Raw genomic sequence first — 18,909 nt, 5'->3', positions numbered from 1 at the left:
CAGGGGAGGTTTAGGTTGGACATTAGGAAAAGCTTTAGTGAGAGAGTGGTGAGAGGAACAGGCTGCCCAGGGAGGTGGTGGAGTCACGATCCCTGGAGGTGTCCAAGAAGCTGTAGATGTGGTGCTTCAGGATATAGTTCAGTGGTCATGGTAGTTGGGTTGCCGTGGGACTCAGTGGTCTTAAAGGGCTTTTCTAACCTGAATGATTCTCTGAGAAAATTTCATGTTGCTCAACAAAGCTGCAGAGTGTTATTTCACAGTGAGAATCAATGTGGAACAAAAGCTTTGTCCTTACAAACAAATACATCATACAGAGAGGACTATGGAAGTCTACCTGCTCTTAAGCTCCTTCTTGCCTTTTAAGCACAGCAATCAAAGTGTCAGGATTTCAGAAGGAACAGAAGAAACTTTCTATTTCAACCTAATTTTGACTGCTCTCACAGCTGGGATGAAGACAGTTCAAGCACAAAGCAGCTGGTTTTCAAATCCATGGTGAATTCAGCCTTTTCCTTGATTGCAATGGCTTCACTATGTTCCTCTCTCAGTATCTGAAAGGCCTACTCTCATCAACAGGTTTCAAAAAGCAGATGCTTCACCCTTCAGGCTTTTTGTAATGCTGGATATGGATCCACTAACTGAAGGTTTCATTTGCCACTGAAAAAAATATATAAACCCTGCTTTTACAGTAAGGACTATACAAACAAATCACAACTAAAATTCCACATGGGTTCGCATAAATATTCACAAAACACAAATGCAGTTCAAGTGTCCATTAAGGCATTCTGCTTTTTTCCCCAGCTCCAGCTAAAAATATCTCTTTTTTATTATTATTAATTGAAATAAATAGAAATGAAGCATTGTGGGGTTGTGATGACTGTGTCAGAAAGAAGACAACAGAAAATTTGCCTGTAGTTCAGCTGAGGAGCATATAAAAGTTGCTCATTTTGGTTTAGAAGACTCAGTGCATGCAGATTAACTTAGGAAAAGGTTTGAAAATAGCTTTTTAATCATATTCTAGGGTTGTTCATGTTCTGAGGGCAAAAGCTGGACACCAATTTGTAAAGTCAGTTAATCTCCTTAAACTTTAATTTCCCTGGCTGTAAAACAAGAAAAGAAGTTACCTATCATAGAATTGTTAGGGTTGGAAGGGGCCTCGAGGATCATCTAGTTCCAATCCCCCTGCAATGGCAGGGACACCTCACACTAGATCAGGTTGCCCAGAGCCACATCTAGCCCAGCCTTAAAAACCTCCAGAGGCTTCTACCACCTCCCTGGGCAACCTGTTCCAGTGCCTCACCACCTTCATGGGGAAGAACTTCTTCCCAAAATCTAATCTGAATCTATCCATTTCTATTTTTGTTCCATTCCCCCCAGTCCTATCTCTCCCTGACACCCTAAAAAGTCCCTCTTCAGCTTTCTTGTAGGCCCCCTTAAGATACTGGAAGGCCACAACTGGGTCTTCTCAGAGCCTTCTCTTCTCCACACTGAATAGCCCCAACTCCCTCAGCCTGTCCTCACAGGAGAGGTGCTCCAGCCCTCTAATTGTCCTCTTGGCCCTTCGCTGGACATATTCCAGCACCTCCAGATCCTTCCTGTAACAAAGGCTCCAGAACTGGACACAGTACTCCAGGTGGGGTCTCACCAGAGTGGAGTAGAGGGGGAGAATCACCTCCCTTCCCCTGCTGGCTATGCTTCTCTTGATGCAGCCCAGGATGTGGTTGGCTTTCTGGGCTGCAAGTGCACACTGCTGGCTCATGTTGAGCTTCTCCTCCACCAGCACCCCCACATCCTTTTCTTCAGGGCTGCTCTCAAGCCAGTCTCTGCTCAGCCTATAGCAGTGCCTGGGATTGCCCTGGCCCAGACACAGGACCTTGCACTTGGTCTTGTTGAACCTCATGAGGTTGTCATGGGCTCAGCTCTGCAGCCTGTCCAGGTCCCTCTGGATGGCCTCCCTTCCCTCCAGCGTGCCTGCTGCACCACACAGCTTGGTGTCGTCAGCAAACTTGCTGAGGGTGCACTCAATGCCACTGTCCATGTTGCCAACAAAGATGTTAAACAAGACTGGTCCCAGTACTGATCCCTGAGGGATTTGTCACTGGCCTCCACTTGGACATGGACCCACTGACAGCCACCTTTTGGGTGCAGCCATCAAGCCAGTTCTTTATCCACTGAATGGTCCATCCATCAAACCCATTCTGCACCAGCCTGGAGATCAGGATGTCTTTCTAATGCATTTTCTGATCTTGAGCATCAAGAATCAAATATTAATAACGAAGTGCAACAGAGAACCTACCTCATAGGCAAACACATTTCCAGTTGTCTTGATGGCCACAATATGGGAGTTATTGGTGAATACAGTGAAGAGCACTGGACAGTGATATTTACCTGATGGGAGGAAAAAAGGTTTAAATTTGCTATGAAGTCCCCATGGCTGGTTTGAAACAGCTAATGTCTGTACCCCAGGAAAGATACTGACATGAACTGTTAATACAAAGTATAACTTCAGAGTGTATTTAAGGGTGTTTTAACTACACTTTGATTCTTCAGTGCCAAATAAGTAATACATAGGAGAACTATAAAGCAAACAATGAAAATGCAGTTTTCCACTGCCTTCAATTCCCCAGCTGAAAACTTTGCCCAATTTGTTTGTTATCTGTGAAGTATCACAATACAGTTGGTCCAGCTCTGGGGCTCCCAACACATGGGAGACATAGACCTGATAAAGCATGTCCAGAGGAGGGCCACAAAGACAGCTAGAGCCCCATGAAGATAGACTGAAAGAACTGGGGCTGTTCAGCATGCAGAAGAGAAGGTTACAGGGAGACCATAGAGCTACATTTCAATATCTAAAGGGGGCCTACAGGAAGGCTGGGGAGGGACTGTTTAGAAGGGCCTGTGATGATAGGATGAGGAGCAGCGTTTTGAAACTGGAGCAGGGGAGATTTAGGTTGAGCATCAGGAAGAAGTTCTGCACAATGCAAGTGGTGAAAACTGGAACAGGTTGCCCAGGGATGTGGTTGAGACCCTGTCCCTGGAGACATTCAAGATCATGTGGATGTGGCCCTGGGCAGCCTAATGTAGTTGGATGTGTCCCTGCTGAATGCAGGAGGGTTGGACAAGATGCCTTTTGAGAGTCCCTTCCAACCCAGTGCAATCTGTGAACCTGTAATCAAAGTTCTACTGATAGCACGAGTCTGCACCTTGTAAGGTGCCCACTGCTCTATTCTCAGCATCATTCCCAGGAATAAAAGTTTAGCTTCTGTCCTACAGAAAAGTTCCCAGCAGCTGTTGTGCTTTTAGGAGAGGAGAGCATTTTGTATTCAAACGTGGAAGCAGAATGCCATTAAATCTGCACACGTTATTCAATAAGGAACTCAGCTCCTGCTCTAATCAAGCTGTGAATTTTCCCAGGAGGGGCAGCATAAATATTAAGCACATCAACAACAAGAAAAGTGAGGGAAGGCAATGTGCAAGGAAAAAGAAAAATGTCTGGATGCTCTCAGCAGAAAGCAATTAGAAGAAGGTTATTAATACTTGATCAGTTTGCTAGGTCTGGGGTTTGGGTGAGATTTTTTTAATAGCTTGGGCCTATTGGGTTCTTTTTTTCCTAATTACCATCTGAAAATCGAAACCAGCAGGGCCACCAGAACAGAGACTGCTCACAGCACCTGCAAAGCTAGGAGAGGCAAGCACCTACTGAGTATTTACCATTAACTGCTCAGCTGGAGGAGGCACCCTGACCTCCAGCACACAGATGCAGGTAAAAGCTGAGGACCGTTTCTGTTAACGCCACCAGAGCTGAAGGGACTGCCACAAGGGACTGAAATTGAAGAGGAATTCTGGAAACAGACTTTTGGAAGTGACATCAGGGTACAGCCCAACAGCTGGACACAGAAACACGCTGATATAATGTGAGGCCTCACACCAGCTGCATAAACCAGAGCAAATCACCACGTTTTCAGTTCTAGCAAAAGCAGAGCTGCTGAGGGCACACACTTCATTTTCTGGAGAGAAGGTACTCAGCTGAGGAGGGCTCATCAAACAGGATAAGCTGCAACATCTAAAGACCACTTCTCTCATGCAGGTATGAACAGAGAAAATGCTCCATATGAAGAAACCACTCTACATGTTAAGATTTAAAGAACGGTTTGCTGCTAGACAGAAATGCAACATCTGACTCTTCCTCTTTTGTCACATATTCTCTTGCAATGACACAGTATGAACCTTTGTAAGGAAAAGCTTCTGATGCTGCAGGACTGCCACCACTCAACCCCAGCATTATGAACCAGACTTCTTTAAGGAAAGCACAGTGTCAGAGGATCTTTGAAAAACCTTGGCCACAGTGACTACGGATGATTTTTAACACTCTCTCTTGTGACAGATGGAGCACAACACACAGAAGAAATCCATCAGTTAGAGACAAGACTTAGTAGTCCATGGAATTTACTAAGATAAGGAGAATCATAGAATGGCTTAGGTTGGAAGGGACCTCAGAGATGATCTACTCCAACTTCCCTGCCATGGGTAGGGACACCTCTCAAGTAGACTCAGCTGCTCAAGACCTCACCCAAACTGGCCTTGAACACCCCCAGGGAGGAGGCATCCACAACATCCCTGGGCAATCTGTTCCAGAGTCTCACCACCCCTGTACTGAAGAACTTCCTAAGATCCAGTCTAACCCTGCTCTCCCTCAGCTTCAAACCATTCTCCCTAGTCCTACTGCTAGACAACCCCAAAAAAGGTCCTTTTGCAGCCTTCCTGTAGGATCTCTTCAGGTATTGGAAGGCAGATCAAAGGTTCCCCCAGAATGTTCTCTTCTCCAGATTGAACAAGCCCAGCTTCCTCAGCCTACCTTTATAGCAGAGGTGCTCCAGTCCTTGTACCATCTTTGTGGCCCTCCTCTGGACTCACTCCAACAGCTCTGTGTCCTTCTTATGATGGGGACACCAGAACTGGATGCAGTATTTATGGTGTGGTCTCAGAAGAGCAGACACTCCAGAATTTTACTCCCATTTAATCCTTGCCACTTGTAAAAGATGGAATCATCTGATCTCTTTTATTCCTAGCATCCCCTCCAGGGAGACAAATTTTACATCTTGAACCCTGCAGAAATGAAACTGGAGGCTGCTGTCTTGCATGCTGCTATGGATAAAAATCCCACGTGTTTATTTAAGTCCAATTCGTTTGATAAACACAAAGTTGCTCAAAACCAAGTGAACAGCAGATATTGCCACAGGCAAGTTAGAAATTTGGATAGCATATTATAGAAATTCAGCCTTTTCTGACATTTTCCCTTAAAGTAAACAGTACCTGGCTGCATGGTACTAGAGTAAAGCAAAATGGATGAATAATTTACAGCTCTCCAGTGTAAAGACAACCAGAAATGGAACTTCCAAGGTAAACTTGTCATTTGCAAGGAGCAGTGATTCTCAAGAAATAAAAACCAGCTCAGAGAACACAAACTACAGAACTTTACCATGAGTAAGACAAAAGAGGATTTATTAAAGCATTCATCAATGGAAAAAAACAACCAAACAAACAAAACCCCACCAACAAAACCCCACAGAAAATGACTGCACTTACCTTCACTGTTTTTAGCAAAGTTCAGCTTTATAAGTGATTTGGCATCTAGTTTCTAAAGAAAATGAAGCATTAAAAATGAAATAATTAGTCATAACAGAATCAAACCATGGAAATAAAAGGGAACTCTAACATCACTGCAAGGATTTTAATAGTACATAATTTACTAATAATATAATACAAGTTTGTCTGAATCATCAGCACCCTGGGAATTTAAGTCACAGCCAGCCCACAAAAAAACAAGGCTCGCGGAGCCTGAGAACTGGGAGAGGTTTCTTTTCAGTGTAGCTGTCGGACACAGGGCAGTGCTACCCAGAGTCAAGCAGCTTGAGAGGCTGCACAACTCCCTTAGCAGCAACTGAAAGGGGAGCTTGCATGAAGAGCTAAGAGGCAAAGATCATTGCTGCTCATCAGAAGTGACAATTCAGAAGGGACCTCTGACGACAGACATAAAGCCAGCCAACTCTTTTGGTAATCAAATTCACTGTCTTTTCTGAAATAACTCAGATTTTCCTTTTACCTCAGGAAATGGGTAGCAAAGCCCACATGATAACTACCAATAATGAAGAGAAACAGAGGCACAGATTCTCTGGAGAGGAGCTTGGGGTGATGAAGAGAGTCCCAGGAGGGCCCTTTAGCTACTTAATTCACAAGCAGCAATTCTACAGAAGAGGGAACTGGGATGGCAGCTGAAGTTGGGGTAATGTTCTCTGTTTCTAGAAAGGACACCGCGGACTAAGCTCCTCCTCTCTCAGGCTTTATGAGAAAATGTCTGCAGCATTGTTCTGCTGCCCTCTCTTCTGAAAGGGCTTTCTGACATGGGAAGGGGAGAGATATCAGGCTGCTCCCTCCCCACAGCCTTGCTTAGGATGTGAAAGCTTCCAGCACACCTGCAGTAAGAGTGAGCCTTCAGTTACACGACAGGGCAGGCCCACAACTGTCAGTCATTTCACAAAGCCAGGATGTGATCTGGGCATGTAGCTGGCACGACAGAGCATGCCACCACTAGGGTCACCTCACCAGTCAGGTAGCACTCAACTGAGGCACCTGAACAAAGTCCAGCCCAGGGAGCTGCAGGGCTGAGTCAGGATCTCAGATATATTAAAAAAAAACCCACCCCACACAACACCACCAAAAACCATCAAAGCCTTGGGTTGTATCAGCGGTCAGAGATGGGGTTGCTGCCAAATTGCTCCTTAAAAGCACACAGAGCAGAGGCCTTTTAACAGAAACAATGGGTACTCTTCTCAAAGCAGGCACCTGAACAGATTAGGGAGGTTTCTCTAACCCAGACAGCTCTTTATAAACACGCACGAGTGGAGATCTGCCAGCCACGGCGGCGACGCCACTCCTTCAACCATTATGGCAGAGAGATAACAAAATCATGAGAAACTAAGTCAGTGGGCTTCTGCCTAATCAAAATTCATCTTCTTCGTTCACAGAGTACATACTGTGACAGCTGGACTCATTCATTTAGAAGGCAGCACTTCTCAAATGGTTTTCAGCCAACTGGCAGGATCGTTTGCTGCCAGAAAGGTAACCACCTCTCATTTATGAGCAAGAGCAATGAGGGCTACTAGCAGTAAGATAGGAAGGGGAAAAAGAGGCCAGGTTAGGTTAGATTTAGTCAGGCAATGGAAAACCAGTGCTGCCCTTTTTCCTTAAGTGCATACTCAAAAAAATAAATAAATCCCAAACTCAACCCCCTACATGCTGCTGGAGTACAAAGAATGACAGCAAAGGCAATGACAGCTTCTAAAATGACTAAGTGAAGGCAGAGCTCTACTCATTTAATTTCTTCTTACATGAACAAAATTGCTCAAGAAGTAGCAGGGAAACAGCTGGGTTGTGAAACCTGGACAGATCTGTTGAACCTAAACAACTTATTAACACAAAGCAGCATCCATCTGGGCACATGTTGTGCAACAGCCCAAAAATTATGTTCCAGAAAAAGCTTCTTTAGAAATGTAACCCCTGGAAACATGGAATTTGAAGGAAGGCCTTTAGAGGATCTTCCTGGCAGGCTTCAGCATAAGGGAAAAGGACCTGAAGGTACACACTATGACAGCCTATAACAGAGAAAGCCTGTGTCATATATTCTTTTCCTCTCAAGTTCTTAATTTCACATGAAATCACGGTTATCTTGCATGTGGGTAAACCTGCCTTCCTTTATTCTCCATCAAAAGTCCAAGTTTTCCAAGTGCCATCACAGATTGTTGCCATGGAAATGTCCACTACGCCACAAACGGGTGCCAGGCTCCATGGAAAGAGATAGGAAGGAGTGAGTCCTAAAATGAGTTAAAATACTTGGGCTTATGTATTTCTTACTACTAATAAAGCATGAGAGAGTTCACATATTGCATCCAGAGCTCACGTTCAAATGCATTTCCCACCTGAGTTTTCCCAGCTCACCCCCACCAGCAAGTTCCAGCCAAGTGGCAGTGAAGAAAGCAAGGGAACAAGCAATGTTTATCAGAAACATCTGATCTGAGGAAAACCTGACATTCTTAGGAAAAACAAAAGGCCACAAGCATCTGCTGCTTCCCCTGAGCAGAAAGAAGAGCTGCACGTTCACTTCTAAAAATATTTTCTGTAAAAATACTGGAAAGCAGACACACTTCACAGCAGCAGTGCCGACACACTTCACAGCAGCAGTGCCAGCTGCTCTGCAACGAGGCGAGGCTGAACAAACAGACGCGAAACCCTCGCGAGCTCTTTTCTCAGCTGACTCCTCTCTCTCAGGCACACTTCCACAAAGGCAGCCAAGGCTACTTTTGGCCATGACCTACTTTCTTGCAGAGCAGTGAGAAGCCCCACCGCTCTCATCTGTCAGCTGCCAGCACTGGCCCCTGTGGGATCCCGAAGGGCAGCATCCTTTATCGATACCCCAGGCAGAGGTTATTAGTGGGGCACGGCGGCAGCTCGGGATGGAGCATGCCGATTGCTTCAAATTAAATCATCCTCTGTCATCACTGGGTGCCTCGTGAAGGTATGACCTACAATCCCTGGGCATCAATTAGTTACACTTTCTGAATCCCTTTGGTCTGTGGCTGCACGTTCTTCTTGTTAATGAGGCTCTGACCCTGTTGGATACACACCAGCCTGAAATGCAATCGAAATGGGCTCGTTTGATTCTCTGTCCACACATGGGTAGAGATGGTGATGTGCAGCAAGAGCTGTGTTTTGTAAATAGAGACTTTGCCACTCTATCAACAGGAACTGAGTCAGTGTTAAAATGTTCAACACTTGGGGACTGGACACTTCTGAGTGGCCTCTGGCAGGAACACACAAGGAAGCCATCATGGGGAAAAATTAATGTGTCACGTCCGGTTGGCAACACAAGGACAAAATCATCCACCTGAAAGGAGGTTAGAGTGAGGTGGGGGTCAGTCTCTTCTTTCAAGTAACAGGCAACAGAACAAGAGGAAACAGATTCACAGATTGAATTGGGTTGGAAGGGAGCCTCAAAGGCCATCTTGTCTAACTCCCCTGCAGTAAGGAGGGACACCTCCAACTAGATCAGGGTGCCCAAGGCCTCAAGTTGTACCAGGGCAGATTAGGTTAGATATGAGGAAATTATTCTTCACCAAAAGGGTTGTGAGGCACTCAAACAGGCTGCCCAGGGAAGTGGTGGACTCACCATCTTTGAAGGTATTTAGATGTGTAGATGTGGTGCTGAGGGACATGGTTTAGTAGTGACCTGGCAGTGCTAGCTTAATGGCTGGATTTGATGATCTGAAAGGTCTCTTCCAACCAAAACAGTTCTAGGATTCAATGATGCAGTGGTGGCACAGCCATTTGGTAGGCTCTCATCCCACCAAAACAAGTAGCACAGAGTTACCTCAAACAGAAGAGAAATCCAAACCAAATACTAAAGCACAATGTTGCCTACCAAGTACCAAATTTAGCTTAACACCAGCAAGTGAGGTTTATTATTAGATGTTTTGGTTCCTTTACAGATGAGATCTGTTAAGTCTTTGCACATAGCTTCACATTTTAAGATGCCCTCTTACAATTATCCCTGCTATAAAATCTTCAGGAAATAGGGGGAGAAGTGGTGAGTAACTAGAACTGGAATAACTCCATGTATAATGTTAGCTATTTCAGACCTTGTATGTGGGTTTAAGGATGACAAAAGGCATTGGAAATCCTCAATGAGTCTACATTATGGGAATGTGATGGGAAACAGCAGTCCTGTTTTAACAAGGCTAGCTTTTCTGTAGTTTAATGTTGGGTTGAGAGCAGCTCTGAAGGAAGAGACTTATGATTATTGATTGAGGAGAAGTTCACCATGAGCCAGCAGTGCACTTAAGCAGCCCAGAAGGCAAAAATCACGTCCTGGGCTAAGCCATTCTACGAGTCCATGAAGAATTCGGGGTCAGCAGCCAAGAGGCCAGAAGAGTCTCAAGGCATTGCTTCTATGTTCAGCTCATCAGCAAAAAGGCTGGACACTTATCTTAGGGACAACTGTCTACCTAATGCTAAAAAGATCCCTTCCATTCACATTCTTGGATGAAGCTGCTGTTTAACTGCAGCTTTCATCTACAACTGAACTAGTATGGACGTGGACACAAAAGATCCTTCATTACCCAATTCCAGGCCACTGTATTTCCATATTTAAATTTTAATTACAGTGACACCATATGGTGACCAAAGCTTTGTCCAGAGAACCATAAAGATATGATTGCTAACACACATGGCTCACAGACCCTAGCAACAATGCTGCTCTGTCAAAGAGCATCTTAACAGAAACTACCATAAGAAAAAGATAGGCAGCTTCACATGCAAGATTAAACCTGCAACCTCAATGAAGTCAGAAGTTTATCAACCCAGAGACCTACAGCCAAATACAAAATGGTTTGGGGGGGGGGGGGGGGGGGGTAGAAGTGGGGGGAGGGGAAGAAAAGGCAGCTTTGCAGAAGCATCAAAAAGCTGCCCTCCAATTTTAGTGAAAACCAGCAAGTGAGGATCTGTGGGAAACCTCCTGCTGCACCTCATTCAAGGCTAGAGAGTTTCACAGCTGCTAGTTTTTTAAGTGTCACAGCCATAAAACCCCAGCCAATGTGCACACCACCACCAAAACATGGTCTCTTTTTTTCCCCTTTCCATCTGTTCAGTCTGTAAACCCTAGATGCAAAGACTTTTTTTTTTTCCCCTGTAAAGGAAATAATGCATTAGGAATAATGCTAGACACATTTATCTGCCTGTGCCCACCACTGGCTTACTGGAGAAAACACTGCCCATCACCACCACAATCCTCTTCAGCGTGAAGAAGGTACAGCAGCTTGGCCAGCAACTCATGATACCAGAGGGTTTTAAATAGCTCCTCCTTTTGATAAAGGACTGGGACAATAAGTCTAGGCAAAGCTCATCTTCTTCACCCTCATGGTTTTCTCACTATACAGGGAACTGATAAAGGTTAACTCTTAGGGCTGCTGGGTACACTACTGTAAAACAAGATACAAGGTGAGAGGGAATGGCTTTAAGCTTTAGGAAGGGAGATTTAGAGTGGAGATGAGGAAGAAATTCTTTACAGTGAGGATGGGGAGACACTGGAATGGGTTGCCCAGGGAGGTTGTGGATGACCCCTCCCTGGAGGTGTTCAAGGCCAGGTTGGATGAGGCCTTGAGGAACCTGGTGTAATGCAAGGTGTCCCTGCCCATGGCAGGGGGATGAAACTGGATGATCTTTTAAGGTCTCTTCCAATCCAAACCATTTTATGAGTCTATGAACTCTGGAAAAGAAACAACCAACCATCCAGGTATTCATAACAAAGGAGAGTAAGAAAACTTCAGAAAACCCAACAAGAATGAGTCATAGGCCAGGTCAGCAGCCTCACAGGGACCTTCATCCCCTTGCCCCTCTTGTGTTTTATGACCATTTCCAGTTCATACAATTTTCTGGTCATTCCTTTAGGGCAGGAATCATGTCCTCATATGTTTCTATCCAGGGGCCTTGAAAATGTATAGTCACTGGTCAAATATTAACTCATTTAGACTGTTGACTAAAAGCTAATAATTTCTGAAGCAAATGAGGTAACACGACAAGGTTCAGCTGCTGCATACTGCAAAGTTCATCTCGCTCAAAGTGGATTCCAGGCGTTTGATTAGCAGCCTCTGTCTGCTGCCCCCAGACATAAATGCACCTGGAGAGAGATAAGTTTAATGGTGATGGCTGTAACCACCCATGCCTGAAAGGCTGGTACAGGCCATAGAAACAGAGGCAGTAACATTCAAAACAGAAGCAAAAATAGAATGAAAAAAGGAAGAGCCACAGCTCATCCTGGCTAATTCTGACTTAATTTCTAAGTACCTGCTTCTGAAATGTCCCAACTTACCAAGAGAAAAAATGCAACAACTGATCATATGCTGTCTCAACACATGCACTGAAAATGTTTTCTTACACCATCATGTGTAATACATCAAAAGTATTTCAGGAAGAGATTAGAAACTATTCCCACCACTGTACCAGGCATTCACCCATTTATCTGTTCAAAGCAGATAAATTCAAATCAAACAGATGCAGAGAAAGACTGTGACCATTCAGGGTACAAAGAACTTAAAGGCAAGTAGAACATCTAACAGTGAAACACAAGTCTCAACAAGACATTGTCAAGAAACCACTGAAGTCTTCTGTACCAAATACACAGCTGTAAACACTAACAGAGAAGAGCAGTTCTGGCACAAATACAAACAAGACTAAGCTGGTCAAACCCAAGATTTACAGATGAGAAACCATCAGAAGAACCTCTTGGCAGTCACAGCAGGAAGAAAGCAAACACTGGTTCAAGGCAGAGCACACAGTCTGTGACTGTGAGAGAACTGAAGACCTTAGAGCCTTCCAGTTTTCTGTTACTGATATTTCAGCCTTCTTTCTGCAACACACCAAAACCAACTAAGCTGGATTTGTCTGAATCACTTTTTCAACAACAAAGCTGCCCTTGGTTTTATTTCTGTAAGCTTTGTTCTCTGCTCTGTAATAAGCTATTACTCACCCAGAACAAAACTGTATTCTCACCCCCTGCTGAAACTTTTCCTACAAATAAACAAGAAGAAACCCTTCTTTACTTCAAATGTACAGGAAAAAATATGGCAAGTGTAACAAAAGGGGGAGATTAACATTTAAACCTGTGCAATATTTGAAGACTTGACTGAACTGCATCAGACAAAGCAATAGATTTTGAATTTCAAAGCTGAAGATGTGCCAACTCCTTCTGACAAGGATGGGGAAAGTGTTCTCCAGAGAAGAATTAGAAGTCTAATTTATACATCAGCCATGCTACAGCCAAATGGGACCTGAAGTTACTGATCCAGCTAAATGATTGCTCATTTCCAAAGCTCCAAGGAGAACATGCAGCAGACTACTTGGATTTCAGGTGCTGTGCTCTGATGTGGAAGGAAAACTCTGGAAAAGGCTGCCCAGGGAGGTTGTGGATGCCTCCTCCCTGGGGGTGTTCAAGGCCAGGTGGGATGAGGCCTTGAGCAGCTGAGTCTAGGTGAGAGGTGGCAGGGAGGTTGGAGTAGATGATCTCTGAGGTCTCTTCCAACCTGAGCCATTCTAGGATTCTGTGATACACCTCACTGCTGAATTTTTTCACACAATTGAAGAGCATCTCCGTTGGTCAAACTCTTTTGCTCTTAGACAATCCCAGCACTCTAGATATGGAAAACTCATGTAGAAGTAGTCTAACTATGGAGGGCTTCAGAGCATTTTGCTCTCTGTATTTTGTATGTAGGCAATAAATAAAAATGCTCAGAGTAATGCTAATCTCTTTGGAAACACTAGGAGTCAAGAAAACTTTTCAGAAGATGGAAAGTCACAAGGAGAATCTGACTCCTGCTGCAGTATGCAACCTTTAGAGGACCATCCATAGCCTTGAGAAGGCTGAGAAGGGATCTTATCAATATCTATAAATGTCTGAGGGATGGGTGTCAAGATGAGGGTGCCAGGCTCTTTCCTGTGGTGCCCAGTGATAGGACAAGGAACAATTGATACAAGCTGGAACACAGAAGGTTCCACCTCAGCATAAGGAGCCACTTTGTGGTGAGGATGACAGCACACAGGAGCAGGCTGCCCAGAGAGGTTGTGGAGTCTCCTTCTCTGAAGACTTTCAAAACCCACCTGGATGCATTCCAGTGCAGCCTGCCCTAGGTGATCCTACTCTGGCATAGGGGGTTGGACTCAATGATCTCTGGAGGTCCCTTCCAACTGCTATCATTCTGTGACTCCGTGAGGCAGTATTACCACCACGTCACAGAAAGGTCTAGACAAGCACTCTGAAAACAAATCACACTGAACATTACCTACAGCTATTACATTTCCCTGACAACGTATTCCAGCAGCAGCTACTGCTACACTGGCATGAAAGAGGTCACCTTCAAACCACAGATCCTTGCCTGATGACATTCATTATTTGCTGCTCATTATCTAGAAACACACCTGGAATAACACAATTAAAGCAGCAATCTGCAGTAAATTGCCACACAGGCCACATGAACCAAGTTAAAAGCCATGGTCACTGCTGATGTAGCCACAGGTCACATGAAATTTGATCTTGTCCCCTCCCCAGTTGAGGACAGAGACCCATTCCACTCAGCTCAGTGCTGGGTGAGTTTTGTTTGTGATCTTGATCTCAACACCTCTGACTCAGCTATGTGTGAAGCTCACACAACCCACTGACAGGAATCCATTCCCAAAGCACACGGGCCCTGTGCTGATTATTTGATAGAGATGGAGGAGCAATTTGTAGTGAATTATGAAGTCCTGGCTGGAACTTTCCCTGTACTTTATCGCCTGTCCCTATAGTACTTGACACTTCCCACACTCCTGACATGCTGCAGTTTCCTTATTCACAATCTTGCAATGATTGTATTTTACTTCTTGAGTGAAGAAACCATTACCAGTGCTTCCCAGCCCTGTATCTGTGCTTCCAAAACATGTGTGTAGTGAAAACACTTTTATGTTCAAGGAAGTTTCACCTTTGCTCTAATTTCTGCAGCCTTTTCAGGCAGGATCTCCCTTAGGCAGCCAAATGCCTTTTTAGTGGTTTAAAAAAAAAGAGAGAAAAAAGTGCTGTGAGATTGTTTCTTCATTTTTCAAGAGGGATTACTGAACTCAGCAACAGAAAAGTTCTCTCTAGATCTTCTCCATTAACCTAGTCAGCAAGCTTCTCTCACCATAAGGCCACCAACCATTTCCATGAGACTGAACCATGTGTCCAGTTCCAAGCCCAGTGCTGGTGCCCCCAGCATAAGAGGGACATAGACTTGCTGGAGTGGGTCCAGAGGGGGCCACAAAGATGTCCAGAGGGCTGGAGAAAATTCCCTGTGGGGACAGGCTGAGAGAGTTGAATCTGTTCAGCCTGGAGAAGAGAAGGCTCTAGGGAAACCTTAGAGCAGGCTTCCAGGTGAAGGGGGCCTACAAGAAACTGGGAAGGGACTTTTACAAGGGGTTGTAGTGATAGACCAAGAGGGAATGGATTGAAGATTGAGGAAGGGAGATTCAGACTGGGTATTAGGAAAAAATTCTTTACAGTGAGGGTGCAGAAACAATGGAACAGGTTGCCCAGGGAGATCTCAAATGCTCCCTCCCTGGGGGTGTTCAAAGTCAGGCTGGATGAATCCTTGAATAACCTGGGCTAGTGGAAGTCATGTCCCTGGTGATAGAAGGGGGGTTGGAACTAGATGATCTTCAAGGTGCCTTCCAACCCAAACCATTCTATAAATGAATCTATGAATCTTTTCACAACAAAAGGAAGAAACAATAGCCACCGAGAACTGGGAGAGGAATTAGCTAATAACCATGCAAGGAATGTATTTGAGAATGACACTCCAGAAGTTCTCAACTAAGAGACTTGGTTGCATTTTTTCTTTTGAGGATAAGAAGCTGGCCAGCCTGATCTAGTGTGGGGTGTCCCTGCCCATGGCAGGGGGGTTGGAACTAGATGATCCTTGTGGTCCCTTCCAACCCTGACTGCTACTATGATACTAAGTTCTTGGTTTTGAAAGTGCTTGTAATTCTTTCAGGCAGTCATCACCTTTACCAAACAAATGATATAGAAAAGGGCACTGGAGTGGGGGAGTGAGGAGGTGTCTGGTCCCAGCTCTACCATCGCTGCAGGTTGTTGCAGGTACAAGATGTGCGTCCCTGGGTGCTTTCAGAGCATGGATCAGACAGGCTTACTGCATGAGGCTGGCACCTGTACTGCTGCAGTTATTTGATCATTTTAGACAGAATCTCACCCCAAGTCATTTAGGTTTGGTAAATACAGGATTAAGAGTGTGGGAGAGCAACAGCAAATACTTGTCTTGTACACAGTAAAACTTGGTGTACAGCTTTCTCTTTTAAGAAGGCAGATGTCCTACTGGGAAAAGTCAGAGATTTTCAGTCTTCCAATTCCAAAGTTAGTCCTCATTTTTCCATGTCAGTGGCTCTGCCTTCTATTCCTTTTTACATGGCCCAGGCTCCTTTTTATAGTTATCTTCAGAGGCAGCCCAAGCAAAAGGCTTTCACAACCCTAAAAAAACCAACACCCTCAGCATTTATGAAAATTTTCCTATTTTACCCAATAAGAAGCTAAACCCTTGTGATGCTTAGTAAAAAGCTTTCTGTGTCCTGTAGGTCTGAATTTTAACCTTGCATGAGGTCAAGCACAACACAAATTATACTCTGCCTCATTCGGACTAGAAATGTGACTTCCAGTCCTATACCTCCACCACACAGCATCTGCAGCTCTCTTAACTTCACTCTGAGACATATGCTAAGCCTCAGCTCAATTAACTTGTCTGAACCCTGCTTGCCCTTCAAGACACACATAGGCAACACCCACACAGCTGCACATGGCCCTTACCATGGGGATTGCCTCTCTGGGTTACACAGGATCAGGAGACACACAGATTTTAGTCTGTTCTGAGCAAACCAGAAACAACTCACACAGGTGAGCCCTTTGTATGCATCTGAAAGCACTTAAAACAGTCACCAAACTGACTTTGGACCAAAGCTTGAGCAGCAAACACCAGAGATGAGCTGATTTTCAACCGTCCAAAAAGAACTAAATTCCCACAGAATAAAAAGGGGCCACAAGGGAGAAAGATCACAGCTGCTTCTGAGACAGGGGAAGAGAGATATTTGCCCAAGGATACAGAGCCAGTCTTGAATGGAACTGAAGTGCTGCCCACATGCAGTTAGAATGTTATTGAACCAGAATGAAAAAAGTAGGTATTTATATCAGACACGTTACAATGCAAAGGAGCGAAATAGCTCAGCCCACATAGAATAAACAGATCCACACAACAAAGAACAATTCCCTTGAAATTCCTGTCAAAAGGCAGGCTGCTACCTTCATGCAGATCTGTCATCTGTTCAGAGCTGAGATTCCAACAGACCAGACATGCTCTGACCAATCTCTTATCTTGGAAGCAGGTTCTCCTGAGCCCAGCTGGCTGACGTGTGTGAGCATGCTGCTCACTGCTGTCATACCAATGCTAAATGAAATAGTCTGGCAAGCCTGAAACTATTTGCAAGCCCAAGAAGCCAAAATGATGTTCTCAGGAAAAAGGAATGAGCCAACTAGGACTTTTCTCTTTATTTGATGAAATTTTAGTGTAAACACAATCCAGGGCTCTGTCCTGACAAAGATGATCAAAAAATTGAGCCAATGCCATCTGACAAGCTGTAGTTCAGCTGCAAGAGCTGCACTGTCTCTTCCAAAACTATTGGTACAATAAGAGAAGTATTTTTTACCATTATGTGTTATTAAAAAGGAAGGGAAAATAAAAATCCAAAGCTACTTTCGCAAATCATAAATGGTTTGAGTTGGAAAGGACCTCCAAAGGTCATCTAGTCCAACTCCCTACAGTCACCAGGGACATCCTCCACTAGATCAGGTTGCTCAGAGCCTTGTTGAGCCTCACCATGAAGATCTCCAGGGATGGGGCCTCAACCACCTCTCTAGATAACCTATGCCAGTGTTCCACCACCCTTGTCCCTAACATCCAATATAAACCTGCTCTTCTCTCATTTCAAACCATTGCCCCAGTCCTGTCACGCCAAGCCTTTGGAAACAGTCCCTCTGCAGCCTTCAGGTATTGGAAGACCACAGTTCAGCCTGGAGAAGAGAAGGCTCCAGGGAGGCCTAAGAACCCCAACTCCCTCAGCCTGTCCTTGTAGCAAAGGTGTTCCAGCCCCCTGATCATTTTTGTGTCCATCTTCTGGACCCTCTCCATCAGGTCCATGTTATTCCCATGTTGAGGGCTCCAAGGCTGGATGCAATACTCCAGGTGAGGTCTTACCAGAGTAGAGTGAAGTGCTCATGAGAAACCATAGAAAAAACCAATGGTGATTTCTTTCTTTTAAATGGATACTGGTGTCCATACTGCACCTCAACAGAATGTTCAGAAAAGCAAGAAAAAAAAAAAAACTCCAAACCATGAGAGAGTACAGAGAAGGAAAGGAAAAAAATACAAAGTATTTTTAACGTACCAAAGAGTAACTGTGACCTTGACATTGCCAAATTTCTTTAAAAAGGAAGACTGGGCCAATATTGGACTCAAAATACTCAGAGAAGTCACTTGCAGATCAAGTCACAAACATCCAACTAATAAAAGACTAGCACAGTCCTACCCTCTGGGAGCACTGTGAAGAGAAATGATTGCAGGGCTCTCCAAAGCTCCACCATGGGATCCACTTCAGAAATGACAGTCAGAGAGAATTAATGAGTACCAGGAGTGCCCCATCCACAATCCCCTTTCCAAGTAGCCTACTGACTTCTCTAAACCATTTGGCTTGGAGCAAACCAGAACAGGAGGACAAGCCACAAGGGATTTCATTATCATTTTTACCTTTAGGATGAATAAAAAAAAAACATTTAAAAAAAGGAAAAATTCTCCTAAGCCTTACCAGGGAGGTGGTGGAGTCACCATCCCTGGAGGTGCTCAAGAAGGGATTGGACGTGGCACTTGGTGCCATGGTCTAGTCGTGAGGTCTGTGGAGACAGGTTGGACTCAATGATCCTCGAGGTCTCTTCCAACCTTAGTTATACTGTGATACTGTGATACTGATGAACCACCATTCTGTGTGAAGTCACTTCCCAAGTCACCACACAAACCACAGCACTGCAGGTAACGTGGCTCAATTCATAGATTTCATGGAATGGGTTGGGTTGGAGGGGACCTTAAAGATCATCCAGCTCTAACCCCTCTGCTATGGGCAGGGACACCTCCCACCAACCCAGGTTGCTCAAGGCCTCCTCCAACCTGGCCTTGAACACCTGCAGGGAGGAAGCATCCACAACCTCCCTGGGCAGTCTGTTTCAGAGTCTCACCACTTTCA

The 18,909-nt window shown here is 44.7% G+C and overlaps 1 protein-coding gene across 1 annotated transcript in view; it reads right to left on the bottom strand.

The window, feature by feature from the left end:
* PPIL2 (peptidylprolyl isomerase like 2) overlaps positions 1-18,909 on the bottom strand; it is an 87,227-nt gene that overhangs the window by 62,486 nt on the left and 5,832 nt on the right. The window contains exons 6-7 of the mRNA XM_054173063.1: positions 5,584-5,635; positions 2,294-2,385 (exon numbers count right to left, since the gene is read on the bottom strand). Of these exons, the coding sequence (XP_054029038.1) occupies positions 2,294-2,385; positions 5,584-5,635 (144 nt within the window). The remainder of the gene's footprint in view (positions 1-2,293; positions 2,386-5,583; positions 5,636-18,909) is intronic.

This window comes from Dryobates pubescens, chromosome 25 (genome assembly GCF_014839835.1).
Source record: "Dryobates pubescens isolate bDryPub1 chromosome 25, bDryPub1.pri, whole genome shotgun sequence".
NCBI lineage: Eukaryota > Metazoa > Chordata > Aves > Piciformes > Picidae > Dryobates > Dryobates pubescens.
Note: the sequence above shows the minus strand (reverse complement) of the source record. Positions and strands in the feature narration are given on the sequence as shown.